The sequence below is a fragment of the Castor canadensis genome, chromosome 5 (genome assembly GCF_047511655.1).
Source record: "Castor canadensis chromosome 5, mCasCan1.hap1v2, whole genome shotgun sequence".
NCBI lineage: Eukaryota > Metazoa > Chordata > Mammalia > Rodentia > Castoridae > Castor > Castor canadensis.
In genome coordinates this window covers 74,337,188-74,357,879 of record NC_133390.1, presented here as the reverse complement: position 1 = coordinate 74,357,879, position 20,692 = coordinate 74,337,188, and the positions used below count along the sequence as shown (strand labels likewise).

Genomic DNA, 20,692 nt, shown 5'->3' with positions numbered 1-20,692 from the left:
CCATGTCCCTGGCACCACTGTAAACGACTCCGTGTACAATTGACTCGTCATCCCCCTTCCCATTTTGTAGATAAGGGGCCCTAGACACACAGAGATCAAGTGTGCTGTCCACAGTCATAGAGCTAGTCAGGGACAGAAGTGGGGTTTGAATGCTGGAAGCCCGATTCCAGAATCATGCCCTTAAACACTACACCACATGCTTTACAAACACTGGCTTACAAATGCAACCTCACAAAAAAGCTTCAAACAAATCTACAGCAGTCCTAAGATTGTTGTTGACCTTACCCTCTGTTCAGTGAACCAAACACAGCATCAAAGTTGCCTGCAGGGGGAAATAAAAGAATTGGGAGAGGGAACACTTAGCAGGTCTATCCATTTCCTAGGACTTCCACAGCAAAGAACCACACACTGGGTGGCTCCAACAGTAAAGGCTCATTGTCTCACTGTTATGGAAGCTACAAATCCAGGATCGATGTGTGGACCCATTCTAAGGGCTGTAAGGAAGAATCTGTTCCATGCCTGTTCCCTCGCCTATAGTGGTTCCCTTGACTTCTGATGGATCGCCCACATCTCTGCCTTCATCTATCTTGGTGTCCACATCCAATCTCTCCTTTTACAAGGACACCAACCAGTCATATTGGATTAGGGGTCCATTCTGCAGTTAGTCCATCTGAACTAACTACATCTAAAATGATTATATTTCCAAAAGGTCACATTCTATTTCAGGGTTACTTCCAAACATAAATTTTAGGGGGACACAACTCAACTCATAACATTAGATCTCACTCTTTCTTTCCTGCAGCAGTTTTTAGTATTGTATCTCCTTTCATCACAGAAAACATTTCTTGGATATGACCAACCACAGATGTAGTTTCTCAGCTTTAGTTTAGCACCCAAATTGTATTGTCACTCTGATTCAGAAAGGACCCAAATCCACTGCTCCATGAACAAAAGAATATTGATAAGGCACCGGCACCTTTATTTTATTTATTTTTAGTGGTACTGGGGTTAGAGCTCAGGACTTCAAGCTTGCTAGGCAGGCACATTACCACTTGAGCCATGCCCCCAGCTCTTCCGTGACTGCCTTTTGCGGCTAATCATTAAAAAACACCATGGCTCAGGCCATGCCTCTCTGAATGGTTTCCCCATGAAAAATAGGTTAAACCCAAAGTTCTTAGTTTGACAATTATGATCTTGTCTCAATTTCTCTGTTCCATACCCTTTTCCACCATTTAGACAAACTAGATTCGCTTATGCCTCCGAGTCACAGCACATACCGTCCTATCTGCCCAGAACAGTGCATCCATCTTCATTAAGGCTGATCCTACTCCTCTAAGACCCCATTTAGATATCACCCCAGTTTAAGCTGAACATTCACTCGCTACGCCAACCTGGACCTCATGCATAATTCCATTAGAGTAATTATTCCATGTTTCATGGTAGAATCTTTCCACATTTGCACTCATACTGGCATATAAGCAACTTCAGGACAGACTACATTTTTTTTTTTTCTCATCTAGACATCCCCAATACCTGGTAAGCACATGGCACATAACAGGTACTAGAAAATATTTAATGAATTCTGAATTAACTTTTTTTTTCATTCTCTTTAAATTATTAAGTGGGTGACCAGTAGCTGGGTGGTCAGAGGTGCTTTGTAATTTCAAAAGCTATGGCTGTTACAGCACAACAAACTCAACGTGGCCTAGGGAGTCACTAGCAGTTTCATGTGATTCCACAGGCAGTTGAGTTCACTGTTCCTATAGGCTGTGCTTGGAAGAGGATGCATTTGGCTGCTTCCAAAAATTTAATGCAGCCAGGCTCTGCTACCACCATGCCTTTCAGTAAGTATGTATCTGTACACTCATCTACTGCTCTGGGAAATCTGGACATGAACAATATTACTCTTTGGCTTACTGAAGGGGGAGAGATTTTACAGACAACCTTAAGTCTCTTTTTCCTTCAAAGGTGTAGGTGGCTAAAAGAGGATGAATAAAATAGTCTTTAAACATTACTTGGGAAAAGGGAACAAGTTAGCTATATTGAAATAAACAAAGATATATGGTCTCTTCCCATTATAATATGCATCTAATTAATGAAACTTGGGACATTAGCATTTTAATAAATTTCAGGGAGCCTATCTCAAAGGAGACAGGAACTCAAAACTGTTCCCACTATTTGATTTTGCCCCATTTTATTTAGAGGAAAGGTGGTGGCAGAAATACAGTATGTTTTACTAAGTAACATATCATGGAATAGATAGGACTTGACTTCCCTGATCTTTTTGTTTGCCTTTTAAGATAACAGAATGTGAGCATTATCAACAAGGTGACCTGGGAATCTCCCTACATGTCTCTTAATCCTTGTCATTGATCATGAAATCCTATATGCAAAAACTGAATGGCAATCTTAAATCCTGAGGGCCTACTTCTTTCAGCAAACCATATCCTTACAGATTAGAGAACGTGTTGCTGTCAACAGTATACTAATGAATATATTAAAGTAAAAAAATTGGTTCAGGGAAGGATCCAAAAAAAGAAACTAGGACAACAGCCTCATAAAGCTATCCTTGCTTTCTTTCCACTAAACAAAAAGATATAGGAACTCCACATCTACCTTTTTGAAATTTAAATGCTTTTTAACATTAATATATGAAGTAACTTTTAGCAATATGATCAACTGATTCTTATGCTTTGGGATCATAGGAGCCACTTGTCCACATAGTTCAGGACTTAGCATGCCTCCTTTGCCCCTTTGGCAAACAAAGATCACAGATCCTAGAGAATCGCTGTTCCCTATTCATGTTCCCTTAATAACATGGGAAATGTGGATCCTATACATTAAAGCCATGGAATCTATAGGTTAATTCCATCACCACCTTTAGCTACTAAGGCACCTCAATTTTTCTTTCTGACCAATGTGTTAACAATTTCCTTTTTAAAATGTAAGGAATCACAGGTGGTTAAGGTTTATTTTAACTTTTTATTAGGAAACTAAGGCAAAAATAACAGTATCCCCCAAAATTAAAATACAGAATTCTAATTTCAATTCTAAACAAATATGAAATCTACACCAAGAACTAAAACTCAGAATTTACCAATATTTATAAATAAAGGGGAATGGCTAAAATGCATCCACAGTTAAGTATTTCTTCTTCACTAGCCACAGACTTGTATCCCTTTTCCTTCTTCACTTGGACTAGGACATAGAATTCTTTCTCATCTGTCTTCACTACTATAGTCCGTAAGTTTACAGGAGCTTTTGTCTTCCAACACAGTTCTCTGTTCCACAGCAAATATGTCAGCACATTAGAGAAATGAGCACAAGAATGAGTCCATCAAAGATCCTGCCCTAGAGGAGCTAAGATAATAAATAACCAATAATATAAATAATTCTATACAAGGTATAAAGTCACATAGCATGAGTTAAGTATAGATAGAATATAAAACTAGGGAAACTTCAAGGAAAGATTACATTCAGCTAGAGGTTATGAGGAATGTTTCATGGGGATAGCGTCTGAGTTGTGTATGGACCATTCCTTCTTAATGAAAGGCTTCAAAGTGGTCCTGTATACTACAGTCCTGACTGTGGTCTTGGTTTCTGGAAAGTACTCTTTTTCAACACTAATATTTAAAACTCCTTAAGCCTCTATTTCCACAACTGCTCACTTCCTAAAATGATTTGAAAATATTAAGGTTAGTCTATTAAACAGTACTTTGGGAAGTTAAAAGTAATTGTAATTTCAATAAGATTTAGGTCTTTGTTAATTTTGAAACCCCCCCCCAGTCAAATTTTATCTATGAAGCAGAAGATGCCTAATCTATTGAGCCATGATTTCAAACATTCAACTAGGGTACAACCTACTTGCTTTAGATGCTATATCAAATCCATATTTAAACTTATGTGAATAAGAGTGAGATGAAATAAATGGGTGAAAATTCAAAAGGCAAAGGATGAAAAAATAATGGCAACTATGAAATGATACCTATTAACCACAAAATTCCTTGTATGACAATTTTAATGAATTACGAGCCAATGTACATTACAGATCTTAACCTTTAATATTTCTTCCTTCCCATGTAAAACCAGATAATTAAAACAGCCTATCTCAAATATGACAGAAGACCATAGTATGAATAGTAGTAATGTTTGCTTCCACATCTGCATGCTTCATTAAAGAACCAAAGAAAATGCTCCCAGTTTCCTAAGGCAACACAGTAAAATTCAATGTTTTTTCTGATCATTGTTGCATCTGAAATACAACAAATATTACTTTGCCTTTTAATAGCACTTTTCTACATAACACAACACTTTCCCATTATTATTATTATTTTTAATCTTCAATATCCTTGTGAGGTAGTGAAGGGAGGGAGCAAGAATTTTCTGTTTTGCAGATGAGAAAACTCTAGGTGAACTTTTAGATCAATTGTTCTCAACTTTGGTGGCATTCTGAAATCACCAGGAAGTTTTTAAAGATCCTATGATCAGGTTACATATCACAAACCAACATCAGAATCATAGGGCATGGACCCCAAGCCTAAGTATTTTAACACACTCTAAAGTGATTCCAGAGTACAGCCGAAGTAGAGGACCATTGATTGAAGGTGATTTACACACCATCTTTAGGTGCAACCGTCTTCTATGTAAATGCTCTCTGTGCACCAATGAAAAAGAGATTTCCTGAACCTTGAACAGTTTGTATTCATAATCTGGACAGCCACTATTGGTCTCTAGTAACAAATTCATTTCTCAGGCTATAAATGAAGCCTATTCATTCCCCTTATGTTCATGCACTTAGGAACTTCTCTTTTATAAAATCTGCAAATGAGCTATAAGGGAATTCAAATCTTTGAGATAAGAATAGTTTGTTAAGTAGTTAGGCAATTATTTGATTCCAGGTTCAATTATTTGATTCCAGGTTCATTTATGGAATGAATAACCTTGTGTTACCATGTGTTTCTGTTTTCCAGTCAGCACCTTCAAAACTTTGTTGCAAATGAATGTTTACTTACAGGACAAAACAGAAGTTATAAACAAAACTCTCAGCAAAAGCTCTTGGAATTGGCCTTATCACAACCTGAAAATTCAACAAGTACTTAAAGGACTTTACCACTTTCTAATTAGTCAGTCTTCAACCTGAACCAGTTCTTGTCTTTAATCAAGTTTTACACTTCATCAAACTGAGTTGTGCTATACCGAGTAATGAATTTCTGTGTTAGCCATACTCTCTAATAAATTTAACATAGAACTGCAGTTTTTATAATGAAGTTTCTTCTTGACACAGCTATCAAAAAGAATCTTCAACAAATTTCACTTTTTCAAACAACATACCAAATATACAATAAATACCTGTAAACCCTTCAAGTGGCTAACAACAAATCTTTGTTTTATGGCTGTAATCTCCTGCTTCATAGTAGTATTCATAATTTTAACTCGCAAGGAGCAACCCAAGGACCCCAGCAAGCTGCTTTCTGTCCCTAACTTTATTAAAACAAAATATACATATAGCAATAATTTAAAAATTACAAAGATTTCACTTGCTTTCATCAGTTCTTATGTATCTGAAACCATACAATTTATACTTCCATACAGAAAGATGTTTGCTTTTCTTCTAACAAAAGAAAAATCTCAGCCCATGTGTGTTGGATTACTTATTCAAGAGAGTGTTAGTGAAGAGATAAGGTTTATCAGTCAAAGTAGGAAATAATGTTAAACTCTTCTCCAATGAAACTTTCAAAATATTGCCAACCTGAAGTTTTCAGCACAAGGTATTGATTTCAAGTCCCATGGGGCAATTACCAATAATGAGATTAAGAATATTCTTAACCCAGGTCCAGGCTGGCACTCTTTGAGATGGGTGAGTAAACATTTTCTTGATAGCCCCAATGAAGAGTTTGAGGCTTAGATTGTTGCATGATGTAAACAATATAAAATTAAAAATTTTTGATAACATCTACAGCATTATAAAGTTAGAAAATAAAAGAACCATTGATCATTTTTTTCCTTAGGGTTTAAGACTAATAGCTCTTATATTTGAGGACTACAAGAGCACATGGCATTGTTCTATGTTATGAGACACATTCTCAAAAGACCATTAAATAAAATCAAATACCAAAAAATGTACATTAGTATTATGTTTTGATGTTTACTGATACATGTATTAATATTTTCCTTCCCTCAATTTTTAGCCAGTGTAGTTGAGGAATCTTTGCTATAATTTTAACGATTAAAAAAAAAAAAAGACTATAACAGCTATGGAAACTGCAAGCCAAAAAAAAAAAAACAAAATGAGCCGATACAACACCTCTCCTCTTAAAATCCTCTTCTTTGTGGTTACCCAGTTGTCCCCAAATTTTATTCTAATTCTGTATCATGTAGTGGTTTTTAAGGAATTGAACTGGAACAAAGCAACCCCTCTGTCCTTTTTGTTTTGTTTTTTTTTACAGTTTTTTTACACACATATTGTATATACAACTTTTAAAATAGCTGCACAATTTTATTTCTCATTGTTAGAGAAGTGCAGTCCAGGCAGACCATGCTTCTCAATATATTAAAAATATTAAATAAAACCCAACCAGTTTCATACTTTAATAGTCAAGCTGGCTGGAAAAAAAGGGATTGGAGAAAGAACAGGCAGTTGTAACATGGGATCGATCTTTCTTCACAAACACACTACTTAAAAATCTTGCTATTTCCTTTTTTTATCCCTTTTACAGAATCTCTAAAATCTCACCTTTAACGTTGGAAATAACACATTGCTAACTCAGGGACAAATCTGTTGCAACATGCATGTCCAACTGCCCACTCAACCAACTGCAACCCTGAGGATTTTTCTGGCCCAGTGGAAAGAGGAAACGCTAAGATAATCTCTTCTGTAGAGTTGCATCTCCAGTTTACAACTTCATGTGTTTTTCAGGATGTTTCTTGGACATGCACACATGACACTGTCACTTCATGATTTTACTTTCCACAAGTAGATCTCTCCTCCCTCTGTCTTTCATCCAAAGAAAGCCACTGTCATCCATCCAAAGGTTTTCCAAGGTAAACCAAAGTCACTTCTGTGTTGCCATATACAGCAGACACTGCTGGATATAAGCAGACCTTCGGAAGTCCTCTGAAGGCAACCCCCAGGAACTCATATCCACGTTCAAAAGCTAAAGTCTTATCTTCCATATCTAAGATGACTCGAATTCTTTCTCCTATCTGTAAACAGACATCACAAGAAGTTAGAAGAAAATCCACCAAAGACACAGCTAGAAGAAATATGACACAAATTAAGAAGTTGAAAATATCTGAAGAGTATGCATTAAAAAAAAAATATATATATATATACATATATTTATCTTAAGTTTTCTAGAAAAATATCAAAAGGAAAATGTTCTGCTCAGGAAGAAAAACATCTAGAAGAAAGAACATACATCACTCTCATCAAATGCTTACTTTGATCACTTTTTAAAGACTCACATTAAATCTACATTTAATTACTAACAGCTTAAATGTACAGCTCTCAGGTTTTACTTTCTCTTTGTTTAAAGGCTTTTCCTAAGGAAGTTAACACTACATTCTATAACTTAGTATACTTTACTAAAAAAGTCTTTTAAAACAACTATAGTATGCACATACATTATTCAGCCAAAAAGGAAATGAAATTTTGATATATGCTACATAGATTAAACATGAAAACATTATGCTAAACGAAGTAAGCCAGACACAAAAACATAAATACTATATGATTATATGAAGTACTTAGAATAATCAAATAGGAGCACAAAGTAGAAAGCAGGTTGCCAGGGACTGGGGAGCAAGTGACTGTACAGAGATTATATTGGGGAAGAAAGAAAAGTTTTGGGTACAGATACCATAATGGTTATACAACATCATAAATGTATTTAATGCCCTTAAAATGGTTAAAATAATAAATGTTTTATCATAATTTTAAAAATCACTATTAAAAAAAACCACACAGGCTTTAAAGTTTACAAAGCAGTTCCAAAGACAATGGGGAATGTATATAGCCATGAATAATCAAATCTGACTACAGATGGTAAAAATGCAGACTAGGTTTATTAAATAGTCAATTTGTGGTTCACTGCTCTAAAACAGCTACTTTTGGTGGTACTGGAACTTGAACTCAGAGCTTCACACTTGCAAAACAGATACTGTCTGATTATTTTGGAGATGGAATCTCAAATTATTTGAGCTCTTGAACTTCAGTCTTCCTGATCTCATCCTGCCAAGTAGCTAGTATTAAGGCACGGGCCACTGGCACCCAGCTAAAACATCTATACTTATTATAAGAGCACCAGCACTGATTGTCAAACAAAACTGTAAACTCAATATATCCAGCTTTTTTTCCATTTGAAAAGTAAAGAAATAAGAATGTCTCATTTTTATAATCTGCATCTATAGAAAGAATGCTGCACCTATATATTTAGGAGGTAGAAGGTTTTTGGGTTAGTGGAGTGGCTCAAGCAATTAGAGGTAGAAAGTTCTAAAATGTATAATCAAAATTCAAAATTAGAAACTTCCAGATTATGATAACACCTGCTGTTGTCATTTACTTTCCTTCATTGTATTTCCTGTCAGAAATAACTGCCAACATTTGCTTTTTTTCCTCACTTTGCCCAACTCACATTCTATTTTACAGACCTAACAACCTCCAAATCATCACCATCACCACTGCCATCAACAAAACACAAACAAAAGCCAGGTATAGTGGCATACATCTGTATTCCCAGCTACGTGAAAAGCCGAAGCAGGAGGATCCCAAATTTGAGGCTAGGTAGGCAAAGATAGTGAGACTCTATCGCAAAAACAAAATACAAACAAAAGAGCTGGAGACAGGGTTCAAGTGGAAAGACTGCTTGCCTAGTATGCTTCAAGGCCCTGGATTCAGTCCCTAGTACCATGAAATGGGCTAATGCTCTGTTGAACAGCTGTTTTTCATTTTATTTTTATTATCCCACGTAATCCTTACATCAATCTTAGGAGCTATTCCTACTACACAGAAGACGAGAGTAAGAAGACAGAACTACTGCTGAAATTCACAAGCTTGCTTCACCTTGGAACATACAGCATGCACACAGTCAAGGAGCAAAAAAGAGCAGAAGTCTTGCTAGCATTAGGTGCCAGTGGGTAAAACTTGGGGATGGCAGAGCAACTAGAAACTGTGAGAAGGAACTCCAGAAGCCAAGAACCAAAGGATGAACCTCCAAATCTGAGAATAAATTCTGCCCAAATCCTTGTGAGACCACAGGGATTACGCAGGCAGAGGGACTCCCAGAGAACCAGGCTGAAAAAACACCAAAGCTGCTTGTACTGCTGAATACCATACAGAAGACAAGGTTTATAGTTTGAGTCTAGGCAAGTTAACGTCCTAGCAGTACAAGAAAACCAAGGGCTGGCTCAAGTGGTACAGTGCTGCTTTGCAAGCACTAATTCAAATCCCAGTCCCACCAAAAAAAAACCAAATTTTTTAAAAAGGAAAACCTATATGCTTTGGGAAATGAAGCAGTTTCTAGAAAAACAAAAAAATTCCAGAGTTACTACAACATATTACCTACATGTCCAATTTTTAATTTAAAAAAATCAAGTAGGAAAAGAAACAGGAAGCTGGGTACGGTGGTGGACACGTGAAATCCCAGCACTGGGGAGGGTGGGGCAGGAAGAATTTGAATTCAAGGCCAGCCTGGACTACATAATGAGACCCAGTTCAAAAAAAACAATAGGGTTGGAAGTGTGACTTAAGCAGTAGAGGTCCTGCCTTTTGAACCCTTGAGTTCAAACCCCAGTACTGCCCTCCCCCCAAAACAGCAAAGTGTGACACTTACTGGGGGGCAGGGTGAGTAGTCAAAAGAAACTGACTCCATATGGGCATTTGGCAAAGACTTCAAAGTGTTGCTATTGAAAATATGTCCAAACATGAGTTAATAAATGGAGAATCTCAATAAAGATAAGGAAACAATGAAAACAAACAAACCAAGTGAAAAGTCTAGCACCAAAGAGTACAATAATGAAAATTCACTGGCCTGGTTCAACAGCAGCTGAGGTGGTAGAAGAAAAAACAATGAACATAAAGACAGCAATGGAAATTACACAATGCAAAGAAAACAGAGAATACACAGAAACTTCAAAGACACAGAGACAAGGATAATATCAAGCAGTCCAACAATTACATTAAATGTAAATGAACTAAACACTCAAACAACAGAGATTATAGCCTGGCGTGGTGGCTCAAACCTGTAATCTCAGCTACTTGAGAGGCAGAGATCAGGAGGACAGAGATTTGAGGCCAACCCTGGCAAAAAGTTTGAAAGACCCCATCTCAACCAATAAAAGCTGGGCATGATGGTACACATCAGTTATCTCAGCTAAAGGGGAAGTGTAAATAGGAGGATCCTGGTCCAGGCATAAAGCAAGACCCCTGGCTGGGCACCAGTGGCTCACACTTATAATCCTACTTGGGAGGCTGAGACCTGAAGTATCAAAGTTCAAGGCCAGTCAGGACAAAAACTCAGTGAGACCCCACCTGCAAAATAACCAGACCAAAATGGACTGGAGGTATAGGCTAAGCACTAGACTGCCTGCTTTGCAAGTACAAAAACCCTAAGTTTAAACCTCAGTCCCACCAAAAAAATTAAAGTGAGACTTTAATCTCAAAAAAAAAAAAAAACAAAAACAAAGCAAAAAGGGCTGGGAGCCTGACTCAAACAGTAAAGCATCTGCCTAGCAAGCAGGGCCCTGAGTTCAATTCCCAGTACCACACACACAAAAAAAAAAAAAAAAAAAAAAACTGAAACTGAGTTAAATAAAAGCAAGATCCAACTACACGCTATCTAAGAGATCCACTTTAAATATAAGTCAGATCGAAACTAAAAGGATAAAGAAACAAAAGTACTCTATAATAATAAAGCTGGAGTGGCTATATTAAAATCAGACAAAACAAAGACAAGGAGTAATGAGTAAAGTCAAAGATCATTTCACAAGGATAAAAGAACTAATCAGGCAGGGAGATAATAACAATTGGAAATGGAGGTGAGGGCGTAGCTCAACTGGTAGAGCGTCTGCCTAATAAGCACAAGGTCCTGAGTTCAAACCCCAGTAATACCACCCCCCCAAAAAATAGAATGTGTATGTACCTAATGGCAGAGCCCCTAAATCTATTAAGCAAAACCTGACATAACCAAAAGAAACAGACAAGGTAACAAGCATACTTGGAGACTTCAATACTCCTCTCAATAAAAGAACAGGTAGAAAGAAAAATCAGTAACAATAGAGAAGATTTGAACCTATCAACCAACTTGACCTGTCATTTATAGAATATCCCACCCCATAACAGAATATACATCCTTTTTAAGCACACATGGAATACTCATCAAAATAGAACATATGCTGAGAATAAAACAAGCTTTAATAGATTTAAAAGGACAGCAATTAAATATGCTATGTCTGTGAAAACAAAGATTTAAGGACTTTCACTACAAAAGGTAGTAAGACTTTCTCTTCAATCATAAAACCAGATACCCATCTCCATAGTGTATGCGCAGAGCCTAGAAGTATAATGAGGAAAGACTTCTATGAAAGAAAATCCTGCCAACTTTTGTATATTAGGAAATGTGAAATATTTTTAGTTCTTCTACTTGAATATGCCTGACTTGAGGTCATTACTGAGGCTAGAGACTGCAATATGTGGCTCAGAAATAGGCAAGCTACAGTTTCTTAACACTTCCAATATTTTATCAGATTGCTATATTTTACACTCTGCCAATTCCGTAGTAATAATATGGCTTTCAGAAATAGCAATTATAATTTTGACTCTAGAATCAAATGAGTATTGCTTAAGGCTAAGATGAAAATAATAAAAAATGCATCGGTTTGCCTGAACTTGCCTGTCTACATAAATCACTGAATCCTCAAAGGGCTTTGAATCCAGAAATAAATTAGTAAGTAGCAGAAGGTAAGTATGAATGTGTTTGCACACAGGAGCATTTGCTGGGGTGAGGTATTTAGGAAAAAGAGATTTGGATGTGCCAATCATATAGGAAAAATGACAATTTTGAGCAAGAGATAGCAAAACTATAGCCCCTGAGCCAAATCTGCCCTACAGCCCATAAATAAGATCTTATTGGAGCACAGTCATGTTCATTTATTCACATTATCTACAGCTGATTTCATGCTATAACAACAGAGTTGAAAGTTGTGACAGAGACTACATAGACTGTGAAGCCTAAAATATTTACTCTCTGGCTATATACAGAAAAAGCTTGGCAACCCCTGGTCTAGAGCAAAGATCAAAGGCAAAAATGTATTAGGAAATGAATATGGTGATGTATCATTTATACCATTTATTTAAAATTTACCAAAAAACCCCACGGCTGCTATATAAAAATTTATGTTTAAAACAAATTAATGTGTGGTTTGGCCATGGCCCACACCTGAGAAATACCTAGTTTCTCACCTGGTATTTTGGCGCATTGTTGCATTGTGGAAAACTGCCATTGACTTCTCCATTATGTAGTAGATTATTGTCCACCAGATTCCAGCCCCAGCTCTGGTCATCACTGCCCAGCAATGCCACATAACCTTGACATTGCATGGGGGCTCGTTTCGTGGCAATTCCAATCACTGCCACAGTGCCCAGAGGACCCTCCCACCACACTTCCCATGCATGGCGGCCCTCACTAAAACCAATCTTGGTCCTTGCACCATCAGTGCTCTGAGCGATGGGGTTTCGATGTAAAGTAAAGCCATTCTTCTTAATATACACATTTCTGGAGCAGTCATTAGTGCTGAAGGCATGTTGAAAAGCACGTACCTAAAAAGATGAGAAACAGACCAAAGAAATAGAAAATTGACTTTTCTTAAATATTAAAAGGTACCTAAACTTGAGGCTATATGTTTTTAAGTAACAGTTTCCAAAGAATGGCTAGTTTCAGGATGGGAACCTAACATAAGATACTGCATGACATTAAAAATAACTGCCAAATGGAGCTAGGCACGATGACATATGCCTACAGTCCCACCTACTCAGTAGGCTGAAGTGGAGGGATCACTTGAACCAGGAGTTTGAGATCAGCCTGCAAAACAGAGAGACCGTGTCCAAATACATAAATAAATAAATAACTGCCAACTGTCTCATCACTGACCAAATTCTAAACTGCAGCATAATTTCTCCAAGTAGACTTCTTAATATATCAAAAGATAAATGCAAAAATTCTGGTATTTTAGAGATAATAATGAAATGTCTATGATAAAACAATGACATCTACAAATTGCTTTGAAATATCCAGGGGCAGAGTGGGACAGTGTGTGCGATAACTATTTGTCATGTTTCACTGGGAAAACTTGGTGATGGGTATCATCAAACTATTTTCTCTACTTTTGTTTTTATTTGGTATTTTCTTATCAAAAAGTTAAGAGATGTATAGTTTTCATACTGACAATGCTATTGTCAAAAAGAATTATATTTTGAGGGCTGGTAGAGTGGCTCAAGTGGTACAGTGCCTGCCTAACAAGTATGAGGCTCTGAGTTCAAACCCCAGCACAATAAAAAAAAAAATTATATTTGAGGTTGAGGATATAGCTCAGTGGTAGAGTGCTTGCCTAGCAAGCACAAGGCATTGGCTTGCATTATCAGCACTGCAAAAAGAAGACTTTAAAAAATTGTATTTTATGTAAAATAAATACCTTAGTCACAGCAGCTCTAAATTTATGAAAAAATTTTTTAGCAACCACAAACCACCTTAGGCCGTTAGTTTATTTGCTAGATATTACTCATATACTGAGACAACACCATTTTCATTTTACCAAATCAAATGCCCCAGACAACATCTAAATTCAATTAGTAGGACCTATAAAGTAAGGACAACTCTCAAAAGGAAAGGTTAGTTGATCTTTCAATAATTGCAAATTTGCCAGGTACCGGTGGCTCACACCTGTAATCCTATGTACTTGCGAGGCTGAAATTAGGAGGACTGAGTTTCAAGGCCAGTCCAAAATAACCTGAGCAAAATGAACTGAGTGTGGCTCAAGCAGTAGACCACCTGCTTTGCAAGCTCGAAGCCATAGGTGCAAACCCCAGCTCAACCAAAAAAAATTTTTTTTAATTTAAAAAATTATAAGCTTAAATTTCTCAAATAAAACTGTATAAAAACAACTCCTCTATACAAGTAATAATAATTTCTCATTTTTAATAATTTAAAATTTTTGGTTTGTATGCTATTTTAAAAATTCCTTCTTTAATCAAAATATTCCATAGCAGTAAAAGGCTGAGACCTGTTGCTTTAATTAACCTCGAACCCCAATCAGTATTAGAAAAGACCTTAAAGATTACCTAGTCCAACTCAGGCATAAGAACACAGACCTAAAAGTCATCAGCTAGTGATGCACATCCAGTCCCTGCTATTTACAATTAGCCAGTACTTCACTAGTTCATTGTTGCACTGCAGAGATTTTTTTTAATAACTGTTTCAAGTATCCCATGTTTTCATAAGAAGGCTGTAAAATTGAAATATTCCTCAATTGTTTCCTATCTGCTCCTATTATTATATACTTTTAATCACCTAAAGAACCAGAACATAAGAGTAAATGAGGGAATATGGCTAGGGATACAGCTCAGCGGTAGAGCACTTGCTTAGTATTTGCAAGGACCTGTGTTCAGTCCCCAGTACCACACAAACAAAAAAAACCAAAAAACAAAAAAAGAGTCAATGAGGGAGAAAAATGTCCCAAAACAAGTATTGTCTTAATCACTCAAGTAACTGAATCCCTCATTATAAGATATTTAATATCTCCCTATTCCCCAATTGTTATAAATTCTAGTTGCTTTTTCTCTGTTCTGTCACATTGACACTACTGACTCCTCCTCAAATTTCTACATCTTTCTTCTTTCACTGGACTGATTCTCTACTATATTCTTTTTAGTGACCACCCTTTCTCTGCTCCCTCAAATTTTCCAAACTCAGTCCTTAGCCTTCTTTCCAAAGCTGCCTTTCTAAAACAGCACCTGCACTGCATCTCATGCCAGTCAGTTAATAACCTTTGACAGCTCCATATTTAGTACCACATCAACTAAAAATTCTTCTGCCAGGCTTTCAAAGTCCTCCAGATCGGATTCCTATTTCCTTTCTACCTTCCTTGTGTGTTGTATCATGTGACTGCTTTCCTCTTCCCACACATTTTCTAACACCACCTCCATGAGGCTATTTTTAACCAGGGCCACCAATCCCCTTCATTTCTTACTCCTGAATTCTACCCACCATTGTCTGCCATACCCAACACTTTAATTATATAGACTTTATTTTCTAACAAACCTCTAACTACTTAATTCTAGTAAAAAATATCTTGCAAAAAATATCTACTCTAAATTGATCAATCAGGAAATGCAGAGGACAGACAGCATGTTAGGCAACATCATGGGAAGAAAATCAGCAAAATTTAGACTGACAACAAGTAAATTGTAGGAGTAGGTGGAGGGAGGAGATGGAGAGTTAATCTGTAGACTAACATAGCCTTAAGGAACATATAAAACTGTTTGCCATGGGAGCCTTACACAGGTCTTGATTAAATAAACTACAAATTATAACATTCAACACTCATGAGACAATTGGAAATAGAACACTGCGGTTTTTTTATTTATTTACTTTTTTGAGCAATATTAAGGTTTGAATTCAGGGCTTCACTCTTGCTAGGCAGGTGCTCTAATGCTTTAGCCATGCCCAGCCCTTCTTCCTTTGGTTATCTGGAGATAGGATCTTTCTTTTTGACTAGGCGGGCCTAGACTACAATTCTCCTTCCAGTAATAGCTGGAATGATCGGTACATGCCACTATATTCAGCTTTTTCTGTTGCACACGTGGGCTGACCTGGAACCGCATCCCATTCTCAGACTCCCACATGGTTGCAGTGAGAACACTATGCCCAGCTATAGGTTGACCTGGGGGTCTCTTGAGCGTTTTGCCTGGACTGACCTCGACTGAGGTCCTACTGATCTCCACCTTCCAAGTCATGAGCCAGCAGCACCCAGCTCTACATTTCTTATAATAAATTATTGTAGGAGGTGGCAATTAGGAGGATCTCACTTCCAGGCCAGCCAGGGCAGAAAGCCAACAAGATCATATCTCAACCAATAGCTAGGCGTGGTAGTATGTGCCTGTCATCCTAGCTACAAGGGAAGGCTAAATAGGAAAACTGAAGTCTAGGCCAGTCTGGGGAAAAATGCAAACTCCTTTTCCAAAAATAACTAAAAGCAAAATGCACTAGAGAAGTAGTTCAAGGTAGAGCGCTTACTTAGCAGGTGCCAGTCCCTAAGTTCAACCTCCAGTACTGCCACACAAACAAAAAAAGTAAATGTCTTTTTTAGAGATAGTTTCATGATTATATTAAGTGTCTCTTGTTTTTGTTTTGTTTTGTTATTGCTGTTGTTTATAGTACTGGGGATTGAACCCAGAGCCTCATACCTGCTAAGCAAGTGCTCTGCCACTTGAATCTCACCACACCCTCACTCCGTGTGCCCTTGTTTTTTAGAAATCGATGCTGAAAACTTTAGATGAAATGGAAAACTACCAAATTAATAAACAATACAGTTTCTGTCCTAGTCTCATGAATTTTATATCATAGCAAACAGCTTTAAGACCTAGCTTAGGATCTAAATCTGATATTTAGAGAATTATAGTTAGATGTAAAGTATCACTAGAGCAACTGGCATTGAATTTTGAAAAAGAAAACTCCTGGTGCTAGGGGTGTAACTAAGTGTTATAGCATACAAAAGGAGGGAGAAAGAGAGCGAGGCAGGGAGAGGAGAAATGTCTAAAATAGATTGATCAACTTAGCATCTTAATGCTATCCCAAATCTGTTACCAGCCTCCTTAGAAATTCTATTTGACTCTGCCTTCCTTATCCCACTTACCCAGTAGTCAGCTGCCCACTTGTTTTCTGATAGTTCTACCATCAGAAAGAACCATGCTCTTCTCTCCTCTACACTGTATCTCTTTGGTAAAGGCACTAATTTCTATCTTCTTCATCTTACGGCCTAGATTTTTTAAAAACACAACTTTTATTTCGTCATTCTTCTGTTCAATCCTATATGGCTTTTCCAACTACAAACCAAAGCCCAAACAACACAATGAAGGCTGTACTGCAAAAGACCTTCTGTGATATAGCTAGTTCCAGCTTACCTTTACAATCATACTTCTCTTCATTCAATCTAACTAAACTTACGGAGCTGCAACCTCCATAACCTGTCCACCTAAAATCTCTTGGATGTCTCAAAAACACACAATTCTACTCTAATACAACTGAACTTGTTGCCATTCCTCTAAAATCTAGCCCAACTGATCCCTATATTATGTAAGCCAGTTAGCTACTGTCATCCTTAGCACCTCCCTCTTCCTCATCCTTACTTCAAATCTGTTGTCAAATTCTGTAGATTTCACTTCCAAAATCTGCCAATTTTTCTCCATTCCCTTCACTATCTTCTGCCTAATTGATCTATCATATTGCTAAGCGCCCCCCCCCACACACACCTGTCCTCCACACTAAGGTCAGAAACAACCTATTTAAAGTGCAAAATCTTACCACTAATCCCCTAAATCTCTCTTGCTCATAATTGGAAATGGCTTCACTATAGTTTGGCCCCACCCCAGTCCACATATTCCATTTTATCACATACTAGCATTACCTTTACTTTCTATGCTTCAGCCACACTATCATACTTTCTGTTCCTCATACTCACCAGTTTCTCTCCTAAAAGGTTCTCTCTCATCTTGGCCTATTTATCCTTACCCTTCAGGTCTCAGTTCATGCATCATTTCCTATGAAAAAGTCTTTCCTACCTTCCTACCTAGGTAAAATCCTCCATTACTGACACTTAAAACACCATTTATTTCTCCTTCATAGTATTTACCAGATGCAGTTTTACATATGTACAATTATTTGATATCCATTCCCCCCCACAGACTGTAATCTTCTGAAGGCAAAGCATCCAATAGTTCGTGTTTTTTTTTTTTAATTCACCATGGTGTCTTTATTTTCCTCTTACTGTTCTTCTGTTCAGAGCACTTTCTCTTCATAAAATGTTCAAATGTACCTTATCTTTAAATTTCCCACTCAGCTGGCAAATATCTCCTTTCAGTGAGCTTTTAGTATATCTTTTTATATTTCCAACAGTAGGGAGCAATGTGTACCATGCACTGCAGTTATTTCTATACATTTTTTTCCTCCTTGACTAAACTAAGAACTTCTTACTACAGTACCTAACTCTTGAATAAACCTTTCATCCTCAAGATATTCAGGAAAGGTTCTGCAACACTTGAAAGAACCCATGATTAGTACAAGACTACAATATCTACAGTGCACTGAGTAGAAAGTTAAACAAAATATTAAAAACTTAAGAAAGCTAAAATGTCTCTGGAAGGACACACAAAAAAGAGTAGTATAGGTTGCCACCAAGGGGGTACACTGGGAGGGTGGGGGACAAGCACCAAAGCAAGACATTTTGCTTTTATTTTGCTTCTAGCTTGACTGACATGGACACATTATCTATTACATGTTATATAAACTTTGGCTTCTGAATATATTTATTACAAATATTAAAAAGTCTTAATTTAAACTAAGCAAAAATAATAAACTTTGTAGTTTTTTTTTAATTTTTAAAATTCTGTAAAAATTTTTAACTTTAAAAATTAAAAAAATTGAAGCTGGGTCCTAGTGGCTCACACCTGTAATCCTAGTTTCTTAGGAGGCTCGAGGTTTGAAGCCAGCCCCGGCAAATAGTTCTCAAGACCCTATCTAGAAAAAACCCACAAAAAAGGGGCTGGTGGAGTGGCTCAAGGTGTTTAAGCCCCAGTACCGGAAAAAAAAAAAAAATTAAAACCCACACATCAGGCAAAGCAGTACAAAACTGCAATCTTCTGCACTCACCTAGAAATTACATCTAGTACCCACTGAGTAAATGCTATGCATAAATATTCTCCTGGTAAATAATATTTGATTTAATAGAAAAACTTGATAGTTGCTTTTAATATATGCCATAAACATAAATTATAAATATATATTTCTTATAAAGCAATATTCCTTATCTTATTAAATTAAAACTTGTCTTATATAAGAATAAGCCAGGTGTGATGGTACATGTCTATAATTCTGGGACTGAGGAGGCAGAAGGATTTTGAGTTGGAGGCCAGCCTGGGTTATGGAGTAAGACCCTGTCGCAAAAAAAAGAAATCTATTCCACATGAAAAAATAATTCGCTTCTTACTCTGATTTCAATGGCAGTCTAGCATTAAAAAGAGATGTTTACCACATTCCAGGTCAGACTTTATCTTCTTTCATATATGTTCTTGGGGGAATGCCATACTGATTAGCTATTATCATCCAAATGAACCTATCTTAGCCTAGGGCCCAGAATTCTCTCAGCCCTACCACAATTTGTTGTCTGGCATTTTTATTTTGTATCATGAAGATGCAGGAATATGGACAAGGTAATAGAAAAAAAGGAAGCAGCAAAACGGGAATCAGCAAGTTAGATGACAAACGGAACAGAAGAGACACCATCAAGGTAAACTACAAAAAAGTTTGTAAGGAAGTAACCAGTAATAGCAGCACAAGGCAGTATTTTGGGTTGCATGGTACCTATGGGAGGATGTTCTATTAAAGCCCGTATCTTGAAAGTTAGTTAGCACAACACCTGTGAGCCTGAAACACAGTGGCGGGAACTACAGGGAACTTGGGCAAAAATAAAGAAAATGCGATTATGAATCACAGGTTGGAAAAGTGAGGTGAATGTAAAGATCTCAGAAACGAAATCCATAGTGAAGCAGCCGAGATGATCTAATGTAATAACGGTCTATTTGAAGTCCGGGGAGAAGAATACGATGAGTTAAAAGCTACAATAGTTTGTGGTCTGTCTTTAAGGGCAAAGAGAAAAAGTGATGAAAATGAGTGATGGGAAGCTTTGTAGTCTTTTCAAAAGTGGGGTGGGTTAAGGAGCAAAACTTCAAAGAAAAGAGGATCTTTAAAAGAGGTGAGGGCGGTACTGACTCGGGAGCTTGGACGAAAGCACTAAGAGCGGAGGGGATGGGACAAGGGGGCTGCGGCGGGGCCTGGGGCTTCCTCACCTTGGCCTTGTAGCTGGGCAGGTTGCAGAGGATGTCCGTGCGCAGAGCCTCTTCTGCCAGGCTGCGGGCGCACAGGCTCCGCCACACCTCGCTGTTCTCATCGCCGTGTAGACAGCGATACCAGTGCTTGCACACCAGGGCGCAGCTCCGCAGCTCGGACAGCTCCAGGTAGGAGAACACCAACTCCAGCACCCGGCTGGGCAGCCGCCCCCCGGCCCCCGCGGACCCAGAGCCCGCGCCCGCGCCACCGCCGCTACAACCAGCGCCGCCCGAGGCTGCCCCAGCCCCCGGGCCCGGCGCCGCCATCACCTCACCAGCCGGCCCGAGGGCCGCCGCCTCCGCCGCTTGCCCCCGTCTCTGCGCGGGAGGCCAAGCCTCGCCTCGAGACCGGAGCAGCTCGCTCACCGCCCCTTTCAGTGCCAACCGCCGGCGCCGCCACCACTCCCGCCCCTGCCCGGGGGCGTCCGCTGCACGCCCCGCCTCACTAAGGGCAGACGCACCGGCTGCACGGATGAACCCTCCCCCTCCCCCGCGGCTCAGCGCGGACGCCAAAGCCGCCCGACTCGCCTGGCCTCCCCG

General features: G+C 38.2%; 1 protein-coding gene across 1 annotated transcript; it reads right to left on the bottom strand.

Annotated features, from left to right (window-relative positions):
• Positions 1–4,000: 4,000 nt before the first annotated feature.
• On the bottom strand, positions 4,001–20,658 carry Fbxo45 (F-box protein 45). The gene is made up of 3 exons (XM_020176475.2): positions 20,114–20,658; positions 12,458–12,814; positions 4,001–7,203 (listed from the first exon to the last, which is right to left on the bottom strand). The coding sequence occupies exons 1-3, from the start codon at positions 20,417–20,419 to the stop codon at positions 7,018–7,020; spliced, it is 849 nt and encodes a 282-aa protein (XP_020032064.1). The 5' UTR covers positions 20,420–20,658; the 3' UTR covers positions 4,001–7,017.
• Between the last annotated feature and the right edge of the window lie 34 nt (positions 20,659–20,692).

Coding starts and splice junctions, on each gene's coding strand:
- Fbxo45 (XM_020176475.2), bottom strand. CDS start 20,419: ATGGCGGCGCCGGGCCCGGGGGCTGGGGCAGCCTCGGGCGGCGCTGGT. Junction 12,815..20,113: donor TGCCCAGCTACAAGGCCAAG/GTGAGGAAGCCC, acceptor TCATCTTTTTAG/GTACGTGCTTTTCAACATGC. Junction 7,204..12,457: donor ACAATGCGCCAAAATACCAG/GTGAGAAACTAG, acceptor GTCTGTTTACAG/ATAGGAGAAAGAATTCGAGT.